Source organism: Drosophila hydei, unplaced genomic scaffold, assembly GCF_003285905.1.
Source record: "Drosophila hydei strain 15085-1641.00,03,60 unplaced genomic scaffold, DhydRS2 tig00000172-arrow-pilon, whole genome shotgun sequence".
Lineage (NCBI taxonomy): Eukaryota > Metazoa > Arthropoda > Insecta > Diptera > Drosophilidae > Drosophila > Drosophila hydei.
The window spans coordinates 2049867-2072556 of record NW_022045682.1 but is presented as its reverse complement, the minus strand read 5'-3'; the positions used below and the strand labels follow the sequence as shown (position 1 = coordinate 2072556).

Genomic DNA, 22690 nt, shown 5'->3' with positions numbered 1-22690 from the left:
TTTTCTCGATGAGACGCCGATATTACAAACCAAAAAAAAAAAAGAAGAAAAAAAATCAAAATGTTAAGTGTTGCACATGAAATACTCTTTCAATATCTAGGCTATATACTAAGAGAATCTAGCATATATATATGGTACCAAAAACTTTGCTTGCATAACTCTTATTCCACTCTCTAAGATCAATTCTATGCTAAGCCATTTTCATTATATATACAAATAGATATCAGAAACTGCGCGTTCAACAATTTTCAGCTATAAATCAGCGCTAAATGCTGAGTTCGCATAGTTAGGGACCTCCTCATTGAGTCGTATTGAGTTTTACAGCTGGCAGCTTTAGGCTGTTACACGTGTGTTTACACTATATCAATGCCCATTTGCTAGCGTATAAGCGCAACCATAATGAGATTTTGTCTATGCTCCACCTCTCTGCATCTCTCGTCGCTGTCTACGTCTCATGTTTACAGTTGATTAGGATTTTAGCCAATTACAATTACATTTGGAGCAGCTGCTGCTTAGCGACAGCCACAACAAACGATTTTCACTTTCTCACTTTTGAAATATTTCTTTTTTAGCTTCATCTCGTTTTTTTTTTTATCTAGTAATTGTGAACGTTTGTTTATGTTTGTTAGTTGCGGCTGTTGTTTGTTGGTTTGTATTTTTTTTAGTTGCACTTTCTAATTTACTTTCATGGAGCGATGCGTGAGAGCAGCAGAAGTCAGAGACAAAGTTCATAAATCTAGCAGAAATTGTCACAGCTCTCAAGTTATTAATTGGCTTTCGTAAGCCTCGAGTCAAACTTTGAAATACTTTTTCTTGCTTCATTAGGAAATTAGAAATTGGGAAAATGGGAAAAACTTTGGACCACTTACAGTGAAGGCCACCAGCGAAAGGTTACGATCATTTACTAAGCACGCAACTTACCTAAAATGAGAAAGAGTTGAACAAATATTTAATAATTAATTGAGAGTTTCAAGAAAATCACATGAAATATATAAATATATATAAACTATCATTAGTTAATTAATTGCTGCAGGGGGAAGTAATTAACAGCTCTGGGGAAGTTATTAAAGCAATAAAACGAATTGAGCAATCGTACGATCCATCAATATTTCATGATTGTCGTAAGGAAATATTTTTACAATTTATCATTATTTTGTGTTGAAATTCATTAAAATATGTCAGGAAATCAATCAATACTTAATTAAAAATGCAATTATAAATAAATAGACTATTTTGTAATACAATTTTTGATTTATGCTGGGCATAACACTTTAAATATTTGATTTCCAAATTATAATTACAAATCAATTGAAAATGTCAGAAAATTAATTGTTTTTTCATTTTAAAATATGTAAATATTTTTTATTATATATTTAAAAATAATGTTCATATTGACAAAACAGAGCAGACAAGACGTAGTCTCAGCAAATGCTATAATTTTTTTTTTCATTTAAAAATATTATATTTTTTTAATAGATATATTATATTAATAAATATTATAATGAAAACTTAGTTCAAACAGTTTAATACATAACTATATTTTTTAAGCGTTCCTAACATATATAATATTTTTTAAAAAATTAAACAATTTTTTTTTATAATTTTGTTGATTTAATTTTTAAATTTTTTTTTTTTAGTTTTTAAAGAAAAAAACCTATCATTGATTATTGTTTTGTGTACTGAAGCACTACTATTTTTATGAACACATCTGAATATACTTTTAGTTTAGCATACAGCTTAATTTCCATATATTTGATTTTTTTAACAAATTTATTTTCTGTTTTTATTTTATTTTTTCTATTATTTATTTTAAAGAGCGTAAGAGATATTTTTAGCCATTTTCAAGCTAAAATATACTCAATTTGCACTCGCTATTCACAGTTAGCTTTTTTCGCGTAAAAGCGAATAACAATAAAACAAAGCTATTAAAAAAATAGTAATAAATCAATTCAATCGGAAATAAAATTAAATTTCTTATTTATTTATTTAGTTACGATTTTTTTAGCTATTTTATTTTTATAGTTCAAACAAAGTGCAAAACTGAGTTTTAGTCACGTGGCAATAGAATTGCATTTTCACTACTTTAAATACGTTGGCCACACTCCCCTCGCTACCCACAGCTTGGCCATACACAAAAAAGCAATTTACCAGCAATTTTCCCAATCAAAAAATGTGAAGGCAAAGAAAAAACAAAACAAAAAGAGGGCAAACCAAAAACAAGGGGAAGCTTATAAATAGCCTGCGACTGCGACGACGAGAGGCCAACTATACAAGTTGAGGCTGCAACAATGCTGCTGCAACTGCAGCTCCACTTTGGCTCAGCGTCTTGCTACCCGCTCCCACGCTCTCTGCCACGTTTCGAGCTGCAAGTGCCACCCGCTTTGCGGCACATTCCTCAATCAATTTCGTTGGCTGCTGCGGCTGCTGCAACTGGATCTGGCTATGGCTGCTTCTTATTTACTTTGCATTAATTAAACATGCTGCCACCTACTACTGCCACGCCCCTCTCGGCCTCCGTCCGTCTCCCTCAGCGTGTAGATTTTTCATTGGCAAACCCCGGACGTTCAGCCAGCAACAGCAACAGCAACAGCAACAGCAACAGCAACAGCAACATCTGCAACAATCTTCGTTTTATATTTAAATGTCTGTCGAGACGCACGTGCAGCAATTGCTCTGCACCCAACTCTCGCCCTCTCCTTGGCTCATCCGCATTCGTCTCTGTCAAGTGGCAGTGCATCAGCTGCAGCTACTGCCTCTACCTCTCCCCCTCCCTCTCACAATGTCCCACTCTCTCCCTCTCTCATTTTCTGTGCTCCACACAGTTTGTCATTGTAACAATTTCAATGTTTCGCTTGTCAATTTCGCTGCTGCGGCTGCATCCTCAGCTAATACACTAAAAACTCCAGTAAAATGGGCGCTGCCAGAGGGGCGTGGAAGTCTCCACCTGAAGACTTAGACTAATGGCACACTCCTAGACCCCACATACACCCGCCATTCCGTACTCAACTACATTTTCCTAATTTTTCACTTTTTGGTTTTGCCTTAAGAAAATTGTCAGCCACTTAAAAGTTGTTGAGTGTTTCGAGTTTTCCACATTTTTCCCGGGAAAAATGCTTCTTCATCATCATCTCTTTAATCATCGGGTTGATGGGTTTTAATTGCCTTACCTTGACATTTGCTTTTATTCTGAGAGAGACTTGTCGCAAGGAGTCGCTTATGAAGTTTTTATTGAGAAGACGCGAATTAGTTTTTGGATTTCCAAAAGAAAAGCTGCACTGGGAAAAGCAGCTATGAAAAGTTCAACTTTGGCCAAAGTTCTTATTCTTGCTGACATCTGTCTATATAAATATATTTATATATATATATATATTTAGCTATTTGTGCTGATCAAAGCAAAGCTAAATTTAGATAGCAGAGTTTTTAGTATTCACTTTCAAGTATGTAAAATGGATGAAAAAAGGGAAACTTGCTGGTATACTGTTAGCTAATTGTTTATAAATGCATTTGAATATATATGTAAGCAATTTAAATTAATTTCAAATAATTTTTAGGGTGCCAAAAAATATAAATAAAATAAATAGGTATATCAATTATATAAAAAATATATAAATAAAAAAAATTATATAAAAATACAAATTTTTACAAATAAAAAAGAACCAAAAAACAATTCAATTCTATAAAATAATTAAATATTATTAAATTTTTTTATTTCTAAAGAAAATGTCAATTTTCAACTAAACTCCTAATCCCATTGTAAATAAATAAAATTACAGTATTTTAAATTAATACAAATATTTATAAACGATGAAAATAAATTGGGTTTTATCCTCCAATAAAAAAAACCAATACTCGATACCACATTGCGCATTCACTGCTCTTATCAAGATGGAGATAGAGAGAGTTACAGTTTGGGAGAGATAGGAAACAAGAGATAGCGAACGAGCTCATCTGCTTGGAACATTCTTTCGCTGTCACTGGCTCTGTCAACGTTGACTGCACCGCAGCTACGTGACTTGCGCTTGATTTATAACTGTGCACAGCGAATGGCATGAGCAAATAAAATAAATAAATAGAAGCAGAGAAAGAGGCGAAGTGGGGGCAGCCAAGTAAATTGTTTGCAAGCTTAACGCGCAGCCAGCAGCCTGTGTGGCTGCGTTGCTGGCCCCACTGTGCGGCATGTTTAACCCGCGATGCTTAAAAACTCATTAGCAGCCCAGTGTTGCCCCTTTTGCTGCTGCTGCAACTTGTTGCGTCCGTTGGTCACGCCCGCCCACACACACACACATGTAAAACCGCAAACAGCTGCCCAACTCAGAGTTGAGCAACGTTTCTCGCCCTTTTGCTTGGCAGTTTGTCATGCTTGATCCGAAATCCACTTGTCAAATGCATGCGACAGACAGTTCGAGTCGCCACAAAACAAAAAAGAAGAAGACGCCGCAGAAGCGTTGAAGTAAGCGCCGCCAGCGCCACGTCGACTTATGAGTGTCACAACAAAACTATTTATTTTGCTTCCCCTCGCGCGCAAAATGTCATCCAACTGCCACGCCCCTCGCAGGGACCATTTGCTGGCACTTCATTTCTTTAAAACTCAGCGCCAAAACGACATTGAAATTAAATTGTCTGTGCTTAAAGTGGGACAAGAGCAGAAAGGAAAGAGCGAGGCGCGCGCTGCCCAGGAAAATGCGGAAAATTGTGTGGAAAAAGTGCCCAAGAACAACTGCGGCAACTGCTTTTAATGTTGATCTTGGGCTTGAGCTAATGATTGCACAAATTAAATGACGACGACGACTTTTTTAGATAATTGAAATATTTTCAAATTGGAAATCGAATCAGAATTTAATTTTCCCAAAAGAAAATGCATGAAATTGTTTCAAAGCATAGTCTATATATAAATATATATAAGAGCTGCAGAGTACACAAAGAATTTGATTGTTTAAACGATGCTAAAGCGGAAACATGTGTTTATTTTTAGTGCAAGGGAGCACTTCTTATATAAGCTCTATAAATATGTAAATTCCATTGAAACTTGTGAAGAAATTTATTGAAGTGGCAAATACTCTAATTGGTTCAGTCTCCTAAAGGTATAAGACTGATTTGCTATTGATTTATGCTCTTAGTATAAGAGTTGAATAAAGTGAGTTTTTTCTAGTGCTTTATAAGTAGATTAGTCTTCTACTGGTATAAGAGTTAAGCTCGTGTAATATATTTTAGTTCCTGATACGAGAAAATTTAGAACTTTGGTTTGGTTTAGTCTTCTACTAATATAAGTTTATGCCAACTGAGACTGAGAAAGATGTAGTCTTATATTGTTATAAGACAGACGAAAATTATATTAAAGTTAAATGAGGAATTTTGGTCTTATATCGATATAAGACAAATGAAAACAGAGACGGTTTAGTTTTATAACAATAAAAAACACTTGAAACTTTTATCTTATAAAAATAAAAGACTAAGCCAAAGGAGACTGAAGCGTAGATTTATATTGTTGTGAAAACTCTTATATTGTTAGATTAGAAAGATTATTATTATATTGTTTTGTCTATTAACAATAGAAATCGAAGCTGAAGGAGATTGAGGAAGCTTTATCTTATGTTGTTGTAAGACTAGAGACTTTACTCTTATACTGAGGAATTTTATAACAATATAAGAGGAAGCCAAACAAATTAAGTCTTATATAACAATAGAATATTAAGACTAAACCAATCGGAAATTTCTCTATACATTGCAAAGCCTACTGCATAGATATTCCATCTTCTATCACAACAATGAATTATCGTGTCATATACATAATAATTAAAAAACATAACAGCAACAATTTATAATTAAATATCAATCAATTTTGAAACAATTAAATGTAATTTTGCGCTTTGCTCTAGGCCTAAAACTCATTAATTATATAGGAAAGGCGTGCAAAAACCTTTTCGATATGAAGAACGAACAAAAGTGAATGAATCACAGTCGAAAAACACAAGTTTTTCAATAGTAATATATAAGGCTGAGGCAACAGTTCCACAAGATCAAGCAAATAGGAGTTCAACACGAAATTTCTATACAACAAGCTGCGAGCAGCAGGTGAGAAACGATTGCGACTGCTTCAATTGTTTGTGCACCTTTTGTGGCAGCTGCAACAAATGAAGTACAACTGCTCGCCTCTTGTGTACTTAGGTGTGTTTCAGTGTGTGAGTGTGGCAATAAACCCAATTCGAGTTCATAAAGTGCATACAACATTTGAATGCTGTTGCTGTTGCTGTTGCTGTTGCTGTTTATTGCGGCTTTCTCCTAACTGAATGTTGAGCAAGCCGTCGGAGTTCATTTGAAATTTGTAGCTAGCCGCAAATGAAGCGCATAAGAAAACAACGAAATTAGGTGGAAGTGCACGACTACAAAATACCCTAAGCCATGAGGTGAACACTTTTTATTCTAGCTTATATCTAAGGCATGCAAAATGTGAAGAAGTTGTTGATGCATAGATGGAGTCTATTGCAGCCTAAAACATAGTTTAGATATGCTAATGCTTGCAATCGATTTCTATCGATTGTAAGGCAAAAGCTATCGATGACTTAGAAAACAGTAGACGTTTGCAAGTTCTAAGTAGAGATCGTCTAGTCTCTAACACTTCTAATTGCTCAACTCAAAGGGCTACATAGACTCAGCTGTTAATAGTGATACAGAATACACATATATAAACGGGATTTAACAACGACTCCTACCTTTTACCGCCTCTTCCATACCTTTCAACAAAGACATTATGCCCCGTTCCTTACTGTTATGCAGAGTATAAAAGCTACAATACGACACACTTAAGTGGAGCACCTTAAATTGTTGCCTCACGCTAATTAACCAGCAGGTACCAGAAAGAGAAAGAAAGACAGACAGAGAAAGAGAGAGAGCGAGGTGCGTGTGTTAAAGAGCAGTCGCTGACATTCAGCTGTCAGCTAAGCGGCACACGCCTATAAAACCAGCTATACCCGAACACCCGGCTCGCCACGTCCCTCCGCCTGGACGGAGTTCCTCCACTACAAATATTTACATAAAAAATATTTCAATTTCAATGTGCCACAAAAGAGAAAAGGCAACAAAAGCAAGAATAATACTTTTTACTATTGCTGCAAACAATAAAACAAAAAGAACAAGAAACAACAAAAACAATTTCAACTATATTCATACATATATACATTTTTATTGAGTGACGCACGGAATTATGAGCGAAAAAAATATTTGTACAATGAATTAATTAGCAGCATAGTGCAATATTCTCTCTTTTTTGATAGCCCTCGAAACTTTACGATAGATCGTAAAGAGGAAGCTGAGAGCAAAAAAGACATTGATAACATAAAAACTCTTTGGAGTACTCAATGTTGCCAAATAAACATTAAGAAACTAATTTGAAAATTTATTTTTTAACTACTTTCATTATTATATAAGAAGAAAATAGTTATAAAGCAAATACTTTTATATAATATAATATTTAAAAACGTTTTTAAAATGCAAGAAACATTTAGAGAATTTTATAAAAAATAAATAAATAAGTTTCAAATCGTTTAGATAAATAAAATGTATTTAAATATTTTTTATATTCTAAATTTGATATTTTTTTATTGTTTACATCTTTATATATATATATATATATATATATATATATGTATTATATTTTAGAACTTATATTTTTATATATTTTCATATTTTTATATTAAAATACGATTTTTTATTTCATTCACAAATTTTTAATTGAACATTTATAGTTTGTCAAGTCAAATAGATAAGTTTATTTGAACACATAGTTCAGATAAGATAGTAAAATTGTAAAGGTATCTATGCTATAAGTATCAATGAAATAAAAATTTATTTTTTTTATAGGATATAGGGGTAATATATACATATTTGTTTAAATATTTATATAGTCTTATCAACATGTAAATAGTTATATTATACTGTTCACTGACTTTAAGGCGCTTATCTTTTTATTATCAGTGGCATTGGCCCCTGCAGACAAAAAGTCTCAGTTTTATCTATGAGGTCTCAAAAGTTTGTATCAAAACCTTTGCAAGTCTCTTTAACAGTCGCATTTTTACATTGGCTAAATCTTCTCTCATCTCAGCCAACTGAAAGTCTTTAGTTCAAGATCACCTGTTCAAATTTTCATAATGCCTAAATCACAAAAGTGTTTAGCAGTATCTATTATGTTAACTGCTATAATGGCTAAGTCTATGACGTAGCTGCCTTAAAGCTGTTCATTAGGGGCATTACCTCAACTATAACAAGAGCTGGCATTTATGCTGTATTTAAAGAAATTCGAATATCAACAAATAAATGTAAATAATTTTTGTAAAGAAAATTGCCCACAGACAAAGGAAACAAGAAACAAAGATGACACAAGACAAATAAATTTTTGACTTGTTTTCAAATATCGATGACTAAATGCATAAATGAATTCTAAATGAATAATTGACAAATAACAAAAAGAAGTGGGCATTTAATATTATTGTAAGTATATAATGTGTGTGTGTCTGGCATAAATAAATAAATTAATATGTTTATTGTTGGCATTTAAAAGGTAAAATTGGCTGGCAAATGGCAGGTGGGGCACTTTAACGACAATTGCAACGATTGAAATTTATACGCTTTATCAAATATTCATGTAAACATGACAAACAAAAGTGCAGCAAGAACAGCAGCAGCAGCAGCAGCAACAACAATGCGCTATAAACCTGTGTAAAATTAATTAAAATGCATTTCATTTATAAAATTTAAAATGTCATTTTTATTATTATCCTAGGCAAATGGGCTAATAGAGGCGTGGCAATCAGACACGCGCAAATAACATAATAATTGAAATTAATTAATATTTAATATGCTGCACTGCACATTTACATTTGCCACTACTGGACGCTAGATGGCGGCAGCAGCCAAATTGCCATACTCACTCAATCTCTCTCTCTCTATCCTTCTCTCTCTGTGTTTCTCCTTCTGCTTTTACTCTAAAATGAATATTTAATACGCTGTACTGCCCAGTTACAGCTATCGAACACTAGATGGCGCTACACGCAACATTGCCATACTCATTTACAATCTGTCGCCCTCCTCATCACCATCTCCATTTCCATCTCTCTCTCTTTCATTCCTTCTGTGCGTAATTAATTTGCCATTAAGTATGTGCAAAATTAATGAAATGATTTGTCACACGACATTCGCAAACTGACAGCACAAAATCCAATTGAGTATGTTGTGTTAATCAAGTTCTTCAAGAGTTGATCCCGACACTCAAACCCATCAGCAGCTGCTGCCGACGACGCTGCCACTGGCCAATCAAGCGTGGCAAAAACGCTAAAATACATTGATTTTGTGGCACTATTAAGCGCATTGCGAATGCCTAAGAAGCACGCAAACAACGAGCCTTGGGTATGGGCGCCAGCGTCGCATGTCCTTGACATATGAGAGGGCAGACAATGCGGGGATTATGCTGGTTAGCAGGCGAGATAATGACTATCGATAGCCCGGCCATAGATGGATGGCTGCTTACACAGATATCACACCAAAAAGCCAAAGTCAAAGACCAGAAATCGTGCGCCAGATTGAAATCAAAGGGCATATCGATGACTGCGGGTTGCTGGGCAGCAGCTGCTAATGCCCATTGACATAATTACGCAAAGTAGTTGCCAAAGGTAACGTTCCAATACATATATATATATACCCATATCTATATATATCTTTGTGTAGCAGCGCCATTGACAGAGCCGCGGCAAAGTCGTAGCTAGCGCGAAAAGTTTTTAAACTTATTACCGCAAACGCCTTACAGTTAATACACTTAACATTTGGGCGCAAGGGCGGGGCGTGGCGTGTTAGGGGTATTCCCGCCTAGGCAGCGGGCTGAAGACTTTAAGCAGCCTGCGGCAACGACTTTAAAATTTATTGCCCAACACATTTAGGCAAATGTTGGGCATAATATCCTCACGCAAACACTCACACACACACACACACACGCACTTAAGCTTAAAGCGAGGGCCGTTAAGCACATTTCATAAACTAAAGTCGTTTAACTTCAGGCTAAAGCGCATGTTAAGAGTAAGCTTTGGTATAAACAAACAAAAAGTTTTTTTATCTACTTTCTGTAAACTTCCAAATTGCACATTTCACAAGTTCATTGTAAAGCTCATGTTAAACTTTATGCTAAAATTTTAGTATTATGTTTTAGTATTTTAGTTTGTCTAAGCGAACTTCTTAACACTATATTTGATACTTATTGAAGTAGCATTAGAAACTCATTAAAGAAATGCCTTTTAAACCTCATTGCAAAGTTCATGCTAAGTTTAAACTTGAAGTTTAACAGCTAGTTCATCTAGAAGCGAACTACATGTCAGATATTTAGTTTATTTTAAATATGCCAATTGTACTTTTACCACTGCATTCTGCTAGATATTTGCATAGGAATAGTATAGGAAAAGTTCTTTAACCTCATTGTAAATTGGTTTTAAAGTTGACTTCAGCATAAACGACATTTGCTTAAGTATTTAAATTTTATTGTCTAACCATTTATTGGAGTATTACAAGTAGAAGCCCTCGAATTGGCACTGGCTGCGCGTGTTAGTCATTGCAAATAGAGAATTTTGTAGATTGTGTGTGTGTGTGTGTGTGCGTGTGGGCGGGGGCGTTGTGTTTATAGGGTCTTGGATCTTGGGTCTAGGGTTTTTTGCTTGGGCTAGGGCAGCGTGTAATGAAAATTACATGCGCCGCAGGCCAGGCTGCAAAACTTCTAAGCAGCAACAGCAGCGGCAGCAACAGCAGTCGACAGCAGTTTTCCGGGCCAAATGTTTGTTGGGGGCAACCGAAGAAGTTGCAGAAGAAGAAGCAGACAGCACACACCAACACACACCAAACAGGGCAACAAAAGCGTAAACCTCACGACTGTTTGACTTGTGTTTGTTTGTCCTTGAATTTTCCTTTTGAAAAGCAGACGCCACAGCAACCATTTGCCCCCTGCCTTGCCTCTGACCCATCTCTTTAACCATTCAGTTATTATTACAAGCACATTTTCATTGCCTTTCTGCGTGATTCGTGGAGCTGTGTCGCGGATTGCTGTGTGTGTGTGAGTGTGTGGGTAACTGGCTTTTGCTGGCGCCGCCAAGCGTTGGAATTCCTTTGTATATACAAATACAAATACATATACACATACATATACAAAAATGTGTATGTATGTGTGTGTGTGTGTGTATTTTGTTAGTCAGCCCAAATTGATTTTCCCTCAGCTGCGCTTAACGGCGGCAGCTTTTGGTTTTGGCTCAGTTGTCAATTGAATGATTGCGTTTTATTTGCTTTACTTTTACAATTTTGCAATCGCAGCACCGTCACGCCCCCCTTTTAAATTGTACGTATAGAGGTGTGTGGGCGTACTGCCTGCCCGCCCCCCTCTAGTCAGCATCATTTGTCAGCGCGTTCGAAATTTGACAGGTGATTAGCGTGACAAACATTTTCGAGCATTGCACTTTGGGTCTGGGCGCGCGGAAAATTTATTAAAAAACTGCGAGAGAGCACAAAATTTGTGTGGCAAAAGGAAGTTGAATTATTGTCAAGCAAATTTCCGGCACAGTTCATTTAAAGCTGAATATTCTTGAAGCTACTTTAAGAACTTGAGGAGCTTTCGTTGCTTTTTATTGTTGTGAGAGAAGGAGAACTTTGCAAACTTAGCTTATTGACCAAGCTGAGGCTGAGACCTCTCTCAGAACACCTTGAAAGGTTTGTAGATTTCTGCACTCATATTTTGTTTTAGATTGCAAATTGACTTCAGACTTGAGCAATGCTTGCAGCTTGAAGCCTTTCAAAGCTTCCTTCAGCGCCTCATCTTGCTCTGTTAGGTAATTGAGCTGATATGAGACTGGAGATTGGGTTGTTCGAGTAGGTGTGGCAGTTAGCTCAGATGCGGGTATTTATCAAATTCAAATGGAAATGTAAGAGATACATTTTTTGAGTCGCTTACGTCTTCTGCTGTGGCACAGTCTTCAGGCAGGTGTGTTAACAATTGAGTTTAAAACTTTCTATATTTTCTTTATTTATTATTATTATTGTAGCTCAATCACAGCTCATCAAAAAGCCTGTATATTTAACTGGATAAATTATACTATTACATAATATAGAAAATACTTCTAGGACCAATGTGAAGCTAAAGTTTCAGTTAAAAGTGCTTCGTAGTCAAGGCATGCACTAAAGCTAAAATCTCTTAACTCTGCCAGAGTCTGAAAATGATCAAAATAACTCGACTGTCAACGTATCAGACACCAGCACACACACACTCGAGCTACCCCTGCAGGACGAGTTAACATTAAATTAAGTTATTATAATTAGCATAAGCCTCTATATTAACTTAAAGTTATCAACTATAAAGCAGCAGCAGCAGCAGCAGCAGCAGCGCATCCACTTGCCTCCTCGCCTTTGGCCCATCTCATTTGCTATGCTCTAAGTTCTGTTAATTTATTTCATAATTATTCAATTTAATGAAATATATCTTCCATATTTCATTTGCCAGTTAAACATTTTCTGGTTTCTCAGCTTTATCATCTGCTCATTTATTTAGTTTCACAATTCTCAGCGTTCATTCGTTCAACGTTTTGTGTTGTTCGAAATATAATTCTTTTTCAAATTTGTTCTGCAATTAATTGCATTCGTGCCGCCAGACAAACAGCCCCCGGGCTACGCCGCCCCCTGCCCCTGCCACACCTCCCTTAAAGCCAACAAAATGAGCATTTAGCATTTTGGATTTGTGAAACGCACACGGCACAAGGCTGAACGCACAGTAAACAATCTAAAAGCCAGCGGCGAAACCCTTCTGAAATCAGTGCGCAGCCCCTAACACTCTAACCAACCCCCACCCCCAACCCCATCACTCACTCTCTCTCTCCCCTCAACGCTAAACGAATGCAATTCGTCGTTTTGTTACTTTTGCTTGGTTTCTCAAGCATATCAATTCACTTTTGCATCCCCTGCAAGGGGGTAGCTACAGCTGCTGCTGCTTCTTCTTCTTCTTCCTGCTGTCTATCTCTGCAACATTGTAAAGTACAAAAGCAAAGCAACAACAACAAATTATACAAAATGAACTGTAAACCTTTTCTTTCTCTTTTGGCACGCATTGTTTTTGAGGGTTGCAAAGTAACAGCCGACCCCCACCCCCCCAGGTATTCTTGCGTTACGCCCATGTACAGAAATGAAATAAAATTTTACGCTATGCAAAACATTTTTCTAATCAAACATTCCATTTCATTTGTTGAAAAGTGTCCAAAAAAAATATCTAGAACTTGCATGAGGGTTGGGGCAAGCCAGGGGGTTGCTTGCACCCTATGCTGCTGCTGCTGGTGCTGCTGCTGCTGCTGCTGCTGCGGCTGGTGCTGGGGCTGTGTGTCTCAAGTGTAAAATTCATTTGCATTCACAGTTGTCACTTGGCCTGGCAAGCCACTACCCCATGACCAACCCCCCCGCCCAGCAACCCTTGCAACCCGCAAATCCCGCTGGCAATTTTTATGGTTCGCTAATGCGCATTTAGTCGGAATCAATTGATGAGAAATGCGTTAATAAATCAAAGTGAAATAAAAAGAAATCTCGTAAACTACCCCCCATAACAGCCCTTAGACGTGCAACCCCCAACCCCCCTTTCGCCCAGTCGCACTCTCTATTAATTTCGCTAGCCAAAGTGCACTTCAAACATTTTTTTCGGCTATAATTGATTTCACTTTGCACTCCGATACAATTTTTTAATGCCCAAACTTATGGAAAATGTATAAAAAAAAAACAAAATTGCAAAAGTTCAATTTATACGCTTTTTTATCAATATTTTTTTTTTGTTAAACATTTCTCGTTGCGTTGGTTTTTTTTGCAGCTTGGTGCAACCATTGTTTGACCGTTTGTTTTATTATATTATATATATACTCGATCTGTATAGTCTATATATAAACGATGTTTTTTCCGTGATGCAGCGCGCAGAAATTTTCATTTTATTGAGTTTCATTGAAGCGCATAAAATTGCAATAAAAGTCTATTCATGCTATAATGCGAGCGAGCGAAAAAGCAACCCCCACACACACGCACACACACACACACAGTGCAGCCCCTCCCCAAATTCAAAATAAATATACAACATTTTGAATTATGAATGGAAATTAAAGTCCAATATGCGTTTAATTAAAAACTTTAAGCAGCCCAACGCGAATTAAGCTGGAAATTCAATAAGGAGAGAGTGAGAGGGAGGCAGAGTGAAGCGCGCAGGGTAGCAGCAGTCCATGTGCTCTGCTCTATAAAAATTGCTCAATTTTTGATTAATTTTTGTCTTCTTGTAGAGTTTTCTTCTTGAGTTCAAGTCGAAGAGGTTAAAATAATTGAAATACTCTTCATTAATTATGAAATATGCTATTATAAATGGGTCCAGGGATTACAAGTTCAGCGGGAAGAGTTAATGAGTTAACAAGGCTCTAAGCAATGCTGAAAGAATGAAAATTCAGTTGCATGAAGTGGAAAAGACTTCAAATTTAACAAGTAAACGAGTTGTAGTAGGCAGTAACCGACGAGAAGATACTGCGTAGCCTGCGCAAAGCTGCAATTCGAATCTTGCAGCGCTGCTTTTATGGGCTCTACTATGGGTAATTTGTTATTGAATAACGTTTGCTCCAGTTAAAGTTTCTTAGTAAAATTTCATTAACCAGATAATTAGTCGTTTTTTTTTTCTCAAAGCAACCTATTTTACATAGCTTTCAGCAGCTGAAAAATCTAGCCATACTGCCAAGCCATACTTATTTTTATCAAATATAACTCAGTTGAGAAATGAGATTTGCAAAGCTTTGTCAAGCACGCAATATGCTTAAAGTCTGTTTAAAGAGTGTGACATATTATCTAGCTGCAAAGATAACGCTGACTTCCTCGAGCTAACAGCCCAGGCTGTGTAATTGCTTTATGAAAACTTTCGTCTACCTTAGACTGCCTCAAAATCTCAGCTTGTTCGACTCAATCTCGGCGGAGCAGCTAACCAAGTGCCCAAATCAATGTCAAGCTCAAGCAGCAGCAGCGGCAGCAACAGCAACCCAGAAACTTAGCTCGAGTTGAGGCGGAAACCCAAGGACTGACAGTTCGGGGAACTGTCTGCTGTGAACGCCCACAGCAATGCAGCAAAGGACTGCAGATAGATGGAGCTAAAACGGACTCCAGAGAGTGCAGAGGCGCAGAGTGGAGCGCGGCAGGCCAGGCCTAGATCACAATCGCTGGCCAAAAAAGACTTGGCCATAAATATCAGCGACGTGGCACAAGGGGCAGCTGCATGAAAAGCAATCAGTGTATTGACCACAATAATTTTGACATGTTGCGCATACAAATTAGAGCACAACTCTCTGGGCAGCGGGAGCGGGCGGGGGCGGCGGCGAAGCCGAAAGCCAATCTCAATGCGAAGCCAAAGAAGCAGCTGCAAAAATATACGAAAAAAACACGGCAAACAGAAGCCGCAAAAGCGACAAGCGATGAGCTCCAAACACAATGGAGTGGGGGCAGCCGACGCTGAGGCAAAAACAAAATCAGAAAAAACGAAGAAGAAGCAGACCGAAGTGGAGGAAGAAAAAAACGTAGCAGCAGAAAGTGTTGACCAAAAAGGGGTACGTAATAAAAAACAACAAAAAACAACTCGAGTTCTACGACAGACAATGATACACTTTAATTAAGCTGACAGCCAAAGCAAACAACACGACTATAGAATACCCTAACTGAATATTTAAAGAGTTGTTAGCGAGTGGGAGAGCTTTACTATGTCAGATTATGAGCTATAACTACAATTTTACCAAATCTCTTTCAGCTTTTGAAGCTTCTTAGATATTCAGATATTCGTATTTGACTAAACTCTTTAAGCACACCTCGTAAATTATGTTAGAGTATATCGAAATAAATGATTTCTATAAGAATTCTATAATATAGCGAGTCTATTCCACAAGCTTTGGACGGAATGACCTCAGCTTAAGCAACTCTGCTAACAATTATTAACATTCATGTTAAATATAACAAAATCACAGATAAACAAATGAGAAATTATAAAACAGCTACGAGTTATTTTTAGCTCTTATTCAAAGAAGTTTTTTCTACCTTAAAAACAGAAACCGACTGAAGCAAAGATAGCTTGAACAGATTTCCCTGGAAAAGCGTTCATAAAATCGTCAAAGTCTAGAGCAGTCTTAGCTAATTATATATAGACATATTTCCCATGTTACAAGCTCGGTAACAATCCAGAAATATCTCAGTCAAAGAGCACTTTACATATAGGTAAAAAAAATTGCCTGCTGTGAATCGATGATGACTTTTCAGACTGATGTCTTGACTTTGGCTAAAAGAAGAAGACAAAATGTAGCCAAATTGGCAAGGGTTATATATCACGAACTGTAGCAGATGTACATATAGACACAGAGAGAGAAGTACAGCTGCAAATGCTAATGGCAAACGGTAGCCAAAGGCGTAAGACAGAAGCAGCAAAAAAAGACGATAAAAGGCAGGCAAATTGAAGACATTCCAATAAAAAAACTTCAGACGCAATTCAATCAAAATGTACAACAAGGTGTGACCAGAGAAAGGGAGGAAGCCAGCAACAAGAGAGACAGAGAGAGAGAGACAATTGATAGTGTTAGCTGTGCTTTGGTCAAAGTGAATGCCTGCACGTTTTTGCTAGCGTTTTGCGGGCGTTTAAAAACGCGCGCCGCATGCAAATCACAAAAAGGCGATAAAAAGAGCGAGAGGCGAAATGCAGCGGAAATCAGAAATAAAAAGAAAAGATATTGAAAGAACTTCTGTGTGCTAGATATGCAATTAAAAATTATGCACAAACGTTGAAAAATGCTGCAAAAAGACACAAATCAAAAAAGAAAACATTTGACTCAAGTGAGTCAGCGGCAAGAGCTTAGAGCGAGAGCAGTGAACGTGTCTTGAGCCGCTTTAAACAGATCTTTGACTCATGCTCGAGTCAAAGCTAAAACAACGCAAACTTCATTTAAAACATTTACAAAAATATTGAAAATCACAAAAAACTTGCAAACAAGTGCAGAAATTTTTACAAAAATTGTCGAGGTTTTCGCAGCCGAAAACTTGACCAATTTGAATGCTCAGCAATTGTTATTGAATTTTTATGCAAAAAACAACAATAAGAATTTTATTTGCAATTATTTCTGCCAGTTGTGTGCGAGTGTGCGTGTGTGTTTCGTTTGTTTAAACAGCTGCCAGCGAGCTGCCCCATTTCAGCGCCGCGCGCGCGCTCTCCCTTGCCACAGCCGCAGCCACACACACCCAGTAGGAACGTGTCCCAAGCATAAACCTAGATACAAATAACGGTACACAAATGTGTGTGTGCGGGCATAAATTTCATATGCCAAGCGCTAAAAACTAAAGTGAGCTCTCTGGCTGCCCGAAAAACTGGCTCAAAGTATTATCAGTCCAAAAAAAGTTTCAAAATGCCAAATGTAAAAAAGGAACTCACAGGAGATTAGGGCTAGTTGAAAGCGTAGAGCGAGTGGTTGAGGTAGGATGCAAGAGCAGTCAGATAAATAACAGAGCAGCTGTAAGAAGAAGAAGACCAGCTGTTCGGCTCATATGTTTAGCTACGGCGGCCAAAAGACCACGCAATGGAGACAACTTCAAAGAGCCGAGCGTAACGCCATCTGGCGTTGGCATGTGGCAACATCTACATTAAAATAGCTAACAATAATAATGTAAAATGCAGTATATCTAGAAATATGTACACAGTTCTGTTGGGGCACTACTATTTTTATGAACACCACTGTATATGTATAGCAAAACTTATGGACGCAAACCAAATACCAAAGAACATTATTAAAATCTGTAATTTATATAATATAGTTAATAAATTCTGTTAGATAGATTTTTATTTTTGAAAACATTTTTTATAAATTTTTTAAGCGGAGTTTTGACTCTGATAGACAAGGGAAACCCAATTGCATACGATTTATACCTTAGCTTCTCTCTTCTCTTCTCTACTTTTCTCTACTATTATCATCTCATCTCATCTCATATCTTCTTATACATTATTCCCCTATCGACTCTACTCTATTTATGGGCTATTCCATGCCTCCATTTACCCGTACTTTCCTGTTTCCAATTCAGTGTATAAAGGCGCTACACACATCCATCCACGCATATATAAACACTTCATATTTTCTATGTGCTTCATTTTATATACACCAAATTTATTTATATATATTTCGAGCTCTTCATATTTATCTAACCCAATTTTGATTTACTATTTTAAAAGCAAAATTGTCAGGCGAACTTCAATTTGCCAGCAACCAAGAGAGGGAGGGAGAGAGACGGGTAAAGAGCTGCAGGATGGAGTCCTGTCAGGAAACAGCTGCAGCTGCTGCATTTGTATATTTTGGTTGCTTTTTCTTTTTCCTTCTGTTTTTTGGGTGTTTGTGGCGTTTCCGTCGCGTTTTTCACGTAAATTTGCAAACAAACAAAATATTTGTTTAATTTATTTTAATTTCAAAGTTTTTGCAGCAGTTGCTACAGCTCAAAGAGGGCGTGGTCAAAGGGGACATGCTGCTGCATGGGGAGTCGGAAAACGTGAGCCGCAGGCTGAACGCGCGTGTGTGTATGCAAAAGGATGCGCCAGGACTCATCAGAAAAACAACGCAATCATAATTCACGCGAGAGGGAGAGGGAGAGGGAGAGAGAGCGAGAAGCACAGACACTTGGCCAGGAAATGAAATGAAACTCAAAAGGAAAAACTCAAAGCAGGTAGAAAACAAATGGAAAACGAGGCATAAATAAAACAAAGCGAAAACGAAACGAGAATAAACATAAAAACCCAAAAAACTAAGTGACACAGAAAGACAAAGAGAGGGAGAGTGTGAGTGTGTGTGAGACAGAGACAGGTAATAGTGGATAAGTAGGCGACGCCTCTTGAGCATCCTGCCAGACTGTGAAGACACAAATTGAAAGACACTTGAAGGGAAACTATAAGGAAAAGCGTGAAAAACTCAACGGAAATTTAAAGGCAAAGCGAGTGAAGCAAGCGAAATGTATATAGAATATATATTTACTATAGTTTATATTATATATATTATACATATATATAATTGTAATTGATATTTATAGACAGTTAATGCTATTAACTATTGATAGCAATGGCATGGCCAGCACAAAGGCGAGGCCACTCTGTGGCATGCCACACGCAGGCTGCCTGTGTGTGTGTGTAGCTGGCGCAACAACAGCTTGTGGCAGCCACAGTTTGTGGCAGCTACTCTAATGGCCTTTTAATTATTGCGCGCAAAAGTGTCTTTCGCTGTCCTCTGTCTGCCTGTCTGTGGCGCTTTTATGAGATATTTATATAGGACTTATTATGACCCCAACTAAAGAGTATTTCGATGTGGGGAAATAGAGTTCTCTAGGCGTACAAGAGAGATATTGTGGAATATTAATATGAATGCTTAGAAAAATGAAAACATTAAGGAAATTCATTCGATGAAGGCTAATTAGAAATAATATCTGTATATAATCTATATCATATAGATATAATATTTTTGCTTAAAATAGTACTGCATCCCATATCTATATTTTTTTACTTCACTTGACTCTAATTCTCATTATAATTCTGTTACTTTTCCTATAAAATAGACATAATTTTAAGACTGTCTTTGTTTTCTCAAAATATGCACACTGTGACAGCTGAGCTATATAACTGTGATTTAGCAGTGTGTGTGCGAGCGTCGCTCGGCGGTTGTTGACTTTTTTCTGCTTTAGACTGTCAAATCTAATAATGCCCCCAGAGATCATTTACCGCTAAAGCTGAGAGCGCAGAGTTCAATGACAAGTTTAGATATATATACACGTGTGTGTGCGTGTGTGTGTTGTGTCAAAGGTGCAATTAAAATGTCAAATCAAGACGTTTTATTTATTAAATGATTACACACTATAAAAAAACAACAAACTGGCGGAAGAGGAAAGAATAAAAGATGCGCGCGCTATAAAATTTACAATTTGTGCAGTGGTAGGGGGATGGTGGCGTGGGGGCGTGTGGTGTTTGGGGCTAATGGCATATTTGGTTGAGTGTTAAGAGAATTTGTTGCTGTGAAGCATTTGGGGAATTGCTTGTTAAACGCTTACAAATTGGAAATCGTGTTGATTGACTGATTGATTGACTGATGCAGCAGCTGAAACCGAAAAAGGAAGGCGCGGGAGGCGTGGCATTAAAAAACAGGCAGGCAGCAAAACAGAAAAGTTTGCGACGGAACAAAACTTTAGCGCAAACGATCAAAGTGTGCGTGAGTGGGAGCGAGAACGAAAGAGAGAGGGGTGTAGCTAAATCAAAGTTAACGACTAAAGCCAACGGTAAAAACTGTCAATGAACGACAACAGAAGCAGTAGAAGTAGAAGAAGAAAAATAAGCAAACTTAACGTCAAAGCACCAGCAGCAGCTAAAACTTGACGACGACAACAACAACAACAGGTGCAGGAAGTGGAAAGGGAGAGAGGGAGGAAGAGAGTCTACTGCTAGGAAGCTGTCATAAACAAAACTTGTCTCATTCTATGAGAAACAAAAAATTGACTGAAGAAAATTGCGAAAATAAAATTGAAAAGTAGCTTAGATACAATTTTACACAACATTTCTCGCTTTGCTTAGTTTTTATTTGTTTCTTAAATGTTTATGGCATGCGAAGAAGAAGATGAAATCGAGAATTTCCAATTAGCTTCACAGAAATTGTGTAAGTAAAATGCATTTGTCTGGCAGAATAAACATTGCCAGGTGGAAAATAACGAAAGAATGCCTAAATTAAGATGCTATACACATATATCAGACACGCACATATCGGACAAAAATGCCTACATATAACTGCAAGGGAAGCGAAGTCAAAGAATAGTTTAATTAAGCTGTTATACATATGCACGTAACACACATTCATAGCAGACCTAACATACACCTGCAAGACAGTATAACAACGCAAGCCAACTTAGTTTTGTACCACACAAAACTTTCAAGCCATATAAATTATTCATATTCAGTTCATTATGTATGCATAAAGCGCAAAACATTTATTAATTGAAAACAGAAATGCAATTAACTACGCAAAACTTGTATTAATAAATATATGAAATATGACAAATATTATACAGCGCATAGCCTGTGCTCTGCTTTGAGTAGTATAACACTTTTTAGCACATTTCATATGTGTCGCTCACTCTCCTATCATAACACACTCTTAGCTGAGCTGAGCTTAAGCGCATTGGCAAGTCTGATCTAATTTTAGCACGCTTCAAATGAGACGCTCAGTCACTCTTTTTGCTTAAGAGTACGCCAACTGCTTGATTATCCTTATTTAATAATTTCTTATTTCATTTCGCATTGCTTACCGATAAAAAATAATTTCCAATATGTTTGCGCTCTGCTGCCGGTTCCGTTGCTGTTTCTCCTGCACTGCTTTATCGCTGTCGTTGTTGTTGTCGTTGCTGCTCTCATCTTGTTGCTTTGTCGTTTATCGTTGTAGTTGTTGTTTTTGTTATTTATTATAAACTGCAGCTGCAGTTGACGCTTACTTTCCAATATGTATTCGCTCACTCACTCTCTTACGGTAAAAGTTTTGTCCTCTCTCCTTTTGCTGCTGCTGCTCTAGCAGCTAGCTTCACTGCAGCGCCACATAGCGGGCGAACAGCAACAATTAGGTTTTTTTCTAAATAATTTTTGAAAAACTATTTAGAATCAACAAAAACAAACACACACGAACTCAAAATTCAATATGGCGTCTTCTTCTTGTACAGGTTTGTTGGCCCTTCGCTTGGCCAGGTCTTAAACCTCAAGCATTTTTCTCTTTGCCTGCACTTTACGCACGCACACACGCACACCTTTTCACTGTTATAATCGGCCGTTTGCTTTGAATCAGAAATCACCAATGTTGTTGTTGTTGCTGCTGCATGCAGGCGACGACATTCAACGCTTGAAAGGTTTCCAAGAAGCAGCTATAGACACACACATGCACATGTACACACGCACACACACAAACAAACTCGCGCGTAGTAAACCTTTTTTGCTTCGTCTTCTGCTTCTTCTTATGGCTTGTCTTATACACTGCTCTTGCTGTTGGTGTTGTTGTCGGCTGGAAACCTGTTTGACCGGTAAGAGAGCCGCGCTGCAGGCAGGCAGGCGCAAGCAGCTCGGCGTCACTCGAAGATCAAGCAAAACTAATGATGCCAAAGCCGGCGTCGTCGTCGACGGCGACTAAAACTGCGCAACGTTGGTTGATGACGCAGCTGCGGCGACGGCTGCTGCTGCCGTTTGCTTTGCTTTGCTTTGCTTTGCTTTTCTTGAATAGTTTTTGTTTTTGTTTCTTGTTACTTCTTTTTTATGCTGCTGCAACACTAACACCAATACACTTGAACACTCTCACACACACTTCCAGTACTTTTTGCTGTTGTTATTTTTATTGCAATTAGCTAATTTGCTATGGCCTTTTTGTTTAATTTATTTAACTTTTGCAAGCACTTGTAAAATTATATATGTATGGATACTTGTTGTAAACAAAGACGACGACGACGCGACGCTAAAATTGTTGTTTTGTTTTTGTTGCTGCTAGCAGCTCTAAACGGTCAGCGACAGCGCGGCACGTCCGTTCGTAGCGGCAAATGAAAAGAGAATGAGGTATGTTAACACAACTGAATTGACGAAACGGTTGCTGTTAAG

General features: G+C 37.4%; 1 protein-coding gene across 1 annotated transcript in view; it reads right to left on the bottom strand.

Annotated features, from left to right (window-relative positions):
- LOC111602174 (hemicentin-2) overlaps positions 1-22421 on the bottom strand; it is a 133175-nt gene extending 110754 nt beyond the window's left edge. Inside the window, exon 1 of the mRNA XM_023319135.2 lies at positions 21367-22421. Coding sequence (XP_023174903.1) covers positions 21367-21472 — 106 coding nt within the window. The 5' untranslated portion in view covers positions 21473-22421. The remainder of the gene's footprint in view (positions 1-21366) is intronic.
- Between the last annotated feature and the right edge of the window lie 269 nt (positions 22422-22690).